The sequence below is a fragment of the Sphaeramia orbicularis genome, chromosome 16 (genome assembly GCF_902148855.1).
Source record: "Sphaeramia orbicularis chromosome 16, fSphaOr1.1, whole genome shotgun sequence".
NCBI lineage: Eukaryota > Metazoa > Chordata > Actinopteri > Kurtiformes > Apogonidae > Sphaeramia > Sphaeramia orbicularis.
Genome location: NC_043972.1, coordinates 3,852,845 through 3,858,844, shown reverse-complemented (window position 1 = coordinate 3,858,844; position 6,000 = coordinate 3,852,845). Strand labels below are relative to the sequence as shown.

At 42.6% G+C, this 6,000-nt stretch overlaps 1 protein-coding gene across 3 annotated transcripts in view; it reads right to left on the bottom strand.

Annotated features, from left to right (window-relative positions):
- Nucleotides 1–265: 265 nt before the first annotated feature.
- The window catches only part of pomgnt2 (protein O-linked mannose N-acetylglucosaminyltransferase 2 (beta 1,4-)), a 40,218-nt gene continuing 34,483 nt past the window's right edge, over nt 266–6,000 (bottom strand). For 2 of the 3 annotated variants that reach the window (XM_030158674.1, XM_030158675.1), the window contains exon 2: nt 266–3,088. In XM_030158674.1, coding sequence (XP_030014534.1) covers nt 1,192–3,000 — 1,809 coding nt within the window. In that variant the 5' untranslated portion in view covers nt 3,001–3,088 and the 3' untranslated portion in view covers nt 266–1,191. Of the gene's footprint in view, nt 3,089–4,772; nt 4,839–6,000 lie in introns of those variants that run through there. The other variant, XM_030158676.1, reaches the window with a different exon arrangement.

The window sequence follows — 6,000 nt, the reverse complement described above, 5'->3', positions numbered from 1 at the left end:
AAAGAACAACAAAAAGCACATGACATCATGGCACAGTATGTTGGTGGCAGTGAACTGTTTTACATGTGCCGTCTCTTGCTACAGTTAAATGAACACGAATTCTCTTCAGTTCCAAATAAATAAATGTTCACAGTCTAACCACCAACGAGCAGCGCTTCTTTAGCAAATAACAATCTAAAGAGAAGGAAGTAAACACACAGACTTGGGTGTTTTAACTCAATGAATACAGTTTCATACAAGGCTGCAAACATACCTTGTTATCACATAATGATTTTTTTCTTTTTCCTCGTGGCAGTAAAATCCAACTGTCCGGCAGCACAGACGAAAAACTGCTTTACACTAATTATAGCCTGGCATAACAAATTTAGTGTCGAGAGGAAATTAGAATTATTACAGTATTAATTAGTGCCAATTAGAATAAAATAAATTATTTATGTAGTAAAGCAGATTTGTTTTGACTGGACAAGTAGGAAACACCAGTGCTGAGGTTGCGTTACACTGATAATAACTACAGGATTTAAAGATGCTGAGCTGTTTACAATGTTTCAGCATAAAACGCACAGTAATCAACATCAAACGCTCAAAGTTCATTCGCAAATTTCTGACACATTTTCAGAGACACCGCGTGGATGCTGGGAAATCTGTTAAATCACGTTAAAAAAAGAAATATGGCATGAATGAAAAGTGGCTGAGGTCATGATAAAAAAGGTACTTTGGTTTTGGCTATAGATTCTGAAAAGTAGTGTTGAAATTAAACAACTCGTAATCCACAGGTATCACTCGTACAGTCGACAGGAAACATAAAAAATCTTGCTATCCTAAAATCTTTCTTGTGCTCCACGGAAAAGCTACATTGCATACTGTAAAAGGTTAAGAATCAGTGTCTTGACTATCACTAAAAAACATGTTAAATATTATTCTGCACATAAATAAATCTGGTTTTATCAGTAGAGCTGTGTTATTTAGTAAGTTCTTTCTTCAGAAGATATATTTTCCATTTATTTGTTCATTTGTGGCTGTTGCCGTTAAGTCCGGACCCTGTAGATCAAACTGTGTATCCTGAAGCCACAAAGATCCGTGCGTTGGGCAGGAAAACTGTGCGATACCCTGTTCTCAAACTGCAGAAACGGGTCAAATCACATGAACTGACCGCTAATGATCCAACTGCAACCAAAAGGTCCGCTGTTCTGGTTAGGTCCGACACATGAGAACATCTGCGAAGGGTCCCAGAAGGTTCTTGTTGAATATACACCTGACCCACACCAGGTAGGTGGTGAAGGGTTTGATGTTCTCTGAAAAGGTGTAGTTCTGTTGGGGGAGGATATAAGGCATGTAGGTGTTCTCTCCCTGCTCCTGAATCCACACCTCGTACTTGACCTCTCGTACCTTCAGGTATTTCAGATTCCACGGGATCTGCCAGGACACCGTGAGCTTAGCCTCGCTGGTCGTTTGTACCGACGTCTGACACTGAGGCTCTCTGACCCGGCCTGGATGGACCGTGCTGGCCGGCTTGGACTTCTTCGAGACGGGCTTGGTCTTCATGCCCTCTTTGAGCGCGTCCAAGAACGAAGGTATATCTACTAAAGTGTCCTGGTAGATCCGGAAAAGCCACTCCGGGTTGCGGCAGCACAGGTGCCTCGGGACGTCTTTGCTGGCCAGAATTCGCTCCTGCTCATCTTTTTCCAAGTGGCTGATGCCTCCTTGTTCCCAGGGTCGGTCTGGGTGGGTAACAGTGTTCTCCTCCTCAGTGTTTCTCCACGAAATATAGTGGAGGTCAATGCCAGGAAGGGACGCTAGGGTTTTATAAGGTGTGTACTGTTCAGGGTTCACAGCAAATGGGAAAAGCTCAACCACAACAGCCCCCCTGGGAAGGAAGAGTGAGGTGATGAGCTGGGCTCCGTGCATACTGACCAACATGGAACACCCACTGATGACCTGGACGATACTGGGGAACGACTGCTCCTCCAGGGACACTGTGACCACCCTCTTCTGGAACTCCTGAGCCAGCGCCATAATCAGCTCTGCTTCGTTGAGGATGAGTCTTGTCGTCGATCGACTAAAAACGACAATGTATTCGTCCTTTTTGTCTTTGTCCTTCTCGTCCTCGGCACTGCCTCCGTCCTTCTCGGCCTCTTCCACCCCCGTGATGTTCATTTTCTCCATCAGAGCCCTAGCGAACTGACGGATCTCGTTCCCCGAGACCAGGATGTTCGCTTTTGGTCCCTGTGGCTGGACGAAACCGTACTGGTACCAGGTGGTCATCTTGGACAACCCAACGTAAGATTTAGTGAAACACATCAGCTTCCCAAAGTTCCTAAGCTGTTCTTTGAGTAAAGGCTGCTTGCTGCTGAGGAGTCGGTAGAGTTCGAAGTGCGGCCCTTCACCCCATCCCTCCATGAACACGAGACGGGCCTCGTCGTCTAAGTCCGAATACTGTCTCATGGTATAGAAAGCTGGGAGGAGGTCATCGTGGAATACATGCATTAGGTTGTCTGGGTTAAACCGGTTTAGGATCAGTGTCACATCTGGTACAAATACAGGCTTGGGCATGAACTTCAGTGCAGCAGCTGGGAGCTCTAAGAAGTTGAAGTACTGCGTGTTGTGATCTTCTACCGAGGACAGATCCAGGAGAGCAGGTTGAAAACGCCTCGACCCCAAATTCGGCAGCATGACAGAAGAATTGGAGTGGAAGAAGACGAACTCCTCTGCCTCGGAGCAGTAGCAGAGGTAGTCGAAGCGGCAGATGCGGTCCGTGTGCATCTTCCCAGTGCAGACCATGCGGGTGCCGTGTTCCTGGAGAGCCTGCAGGGCCACGTGGTAGTCGATGCGGGCCTGCGAGAGCTCCTGGGACTGCCGTGTCATGTGCAGCTCTTCCTCCAGCAGGGCGGCGTGCTCGCTCAGCTTGGAGTACTTCCAAAGCAGGGCCGCCACCACGGAGACCAGTAGCCCGTTAAGGAGCGCGCCCACGCTCATCCTGCAGCCTGCCACTGAAGCCCGCATCACTGCTGCTGGCGAGGACCCGCCTCCTGACTCCGACTGACCTCCGACCTCAGGGGGAGGCAACGAGACATCCGCTGCCCGGCGAGGACTAGGGAAGAGAAGAGGGAGGAAAAGAAAAGACAGAATGAGATTAAAAACTAACTCATCAAAAAACAACAAAAATATACAATTAGGTTCTTGCAAAATTGTGTATAAGCGCTTCAGTCAAAACATCAGAATGAAACCTAACCTTTTATCATAGCGGCATTTTTCAGGAAATAATACAGACTTACACTTACTAATTTTAATGAATGAACTTTAACCCTTTCATGCACGAATTATGAGAACCTTAGTCACATTTTTTTTCCTGACTGTTTTATTCCTCTTTAGGCCTGAAAAAAAAAACAAAAAACAATGCCAATGAAATGTTTTTAACAAACCTATTTTTCATAGAGTTACAAAAATGTCCACCATGTGTTTAATTTCTTAAGCAAAGAAACATGTATTTAAAACGCAATATCAGAAAGTGATATTCTGTGTGAAATCTATGAAATTAAAATATTTTTAATACAGCTAATCTGATGTATTCTCTCATTTTAACCCTTAGGGGTCATACTCTAATACTAGCTATTACTCACTTCATGGAGATAAAAAAAAAAAATATATATATATATACATATATACATATATATATATATATATATATATATATATATATATATATATATATATATATATATATATATATATACAGGGTGGGGAAGCAAAATTTACAATATTTTGAGGCAGGGATTGAAAGACAGTGTATGACCAATTAGTTTACTGAAAGTCATGAGAATTTATTTGCCACAAGAGAATGTCCATAATAGAAAATGTTTTCATTCTATGTGTCCTCCTTCTTTCTCAATAACTGCCTTCACACACTTCCTGAAACTTGCGCAAGTGTTCCTCAAATATTCAGGTAACAACTTCTCCCATTCTTCTTTAATAGTATCTTCCAGACTTTCTGGTAATAGTTTTGCTCATAGTCATTCTCTTCTTTCCATTATAAACAGTCTTTATGGACACTCCAACTATTTTTGAAATCTCCTTTGGTGTGATGAGTGCATTCAGCAAATCACACACTCTTTGACGTTTGCTTTCCTGATTACTCATATGGGCAAAAGTTTGTGAAAAGGTATGGATAATAGTGTTAGGTATGATTATGACATCAATATATGTTTGGTTTCAAAACAATTGACGTAGTGCCTGCTGAGAAAAAACAACTAAATGTTCAGTGTAAATTTTGCTTCCCCACCCTGTATACATATATATATATATATATATATATATATATATATATATATATATATATATATATAAGAATACTCAAACATGTTAGTGCGGATCAGGTTTACCTAGAACAGTAAAGTTACAGTAATAGTATGAATGTCAGTGTATGGGATGATGCATAAGTGTCCACTGTGTTGGCTGATATGCAAGTAAAACAACAAAACCCATGAATATACAAGAGAACAGCTGTAGAATAACTGTCCACTGGAGTGACCAGTATACATGAAAGGGTTAAAGCAGCAACACTCAAATGTACTTTGCGCAAACCATTGATCCAGAACAGTACATCCGCTCAGTTTAACACAAATGATAAAAACTTAAACAATGACAAGTAGAGTTGCAGTACAATAATCAGTACAGTTATGGGCACAGATTACCCCACAACAGTTTTTCCCTCTGGTTTAGGATCTTGGCCACAGTTCGTTGGTGATTATCAGGTGCACCTGCCACGTTTCCCTCACCTGGCTGCAATCAGTAAGGTAGTCTTTAAAAGGAGCTGCAGCTTCCCAGTTCAGTTGGCTGTGTGCTGTCCAGACCTCAACATCCCCTCTCTTGGTTTTCTGATATTGCGGCCCTGCTTAGTCCCCCTGTCCTGATCAGTGATTCCCATTTCCACACTACTGTTTTGAGGCCCATCTTTTCATTTTTTAGACTTGGTGGGTGACTGCAAATTGTATTTTTCAGTCACCGTTTAGGACCCCTACAAGGACCCTTTCATGGTTTTACCCCTTTCTCATGGTTATTGTGCAGTTTGTTTTGTTGCTTTACCAATGTATGACCCCTGTCCATGGTTTGTTGGATTTTGATTTTGGGGGAAGTGTACCAATACTATGTTAATTTAAAACTGCAGAAACAAAACAAGTAATTTTGAAGGGGAAAAAAAGATGCCCTCGGCTAAATATCACCCTGATTTTGCCGGAAATGTGTCTCCATTTACTGCCTGGTTGCTTTGTTTTTTCTTGTGTTTGTGCCACTCTTCCTTTTACATCATTTGCGTCCACGTTTGCAAACTTCGCACAAAAGAGGTGCTTACCTGGGCTCAGTTTGTAAAGCTGAGGCTCAGACTGACTGGCGGTAAATTAGTGTGAGTATGTGTGTTGCTAGTGTCAAGTACCTTTGCATTTTGAAGTTGTTTTGTCTTCGAATGCAAAGGATTACATGCTTAAATTCAAAGGCAGTGTCTTGCAAAAAGTACGGCGCGAAACTTTGTCGAATTGTTCACGTTCATCAACGCTTAGTCATACGGCGACACAAAAGAGTGCTGATGTAATTATCAAATCAATATTCCAGCCCATACTGCCGCAGTGCTCTGTATGTAAATGATATGATCCAGTGATTCACCGGGACTGGTCTCGGCTCTCACCTTTGGGAATACTGGTTGTTTACCTTGGCGAATAAACGAGACATTTTCCAAGCCTTACATCCCCTGCCGCCCTCCCTGGATATGTCAGGACAAATTACACTGTGAGGAGGCGCTGAGAAAAAGCACAACTGTATTGCTCTCAACTCCACTCATCTGCATACGGAGAGAACAAGTGAGTCATTGACAGACTAAATCAAACCAGGGGCTAATGGCCAGCAGCTGCCGGCAAACAAGAGGCAACTAGCATGCTAAATAACCATCTGAAGACAGGCCTAAGTATCTCGCAAAAAAAAAAGGTATGGCATGAATTAATCACTTTGTGTTTC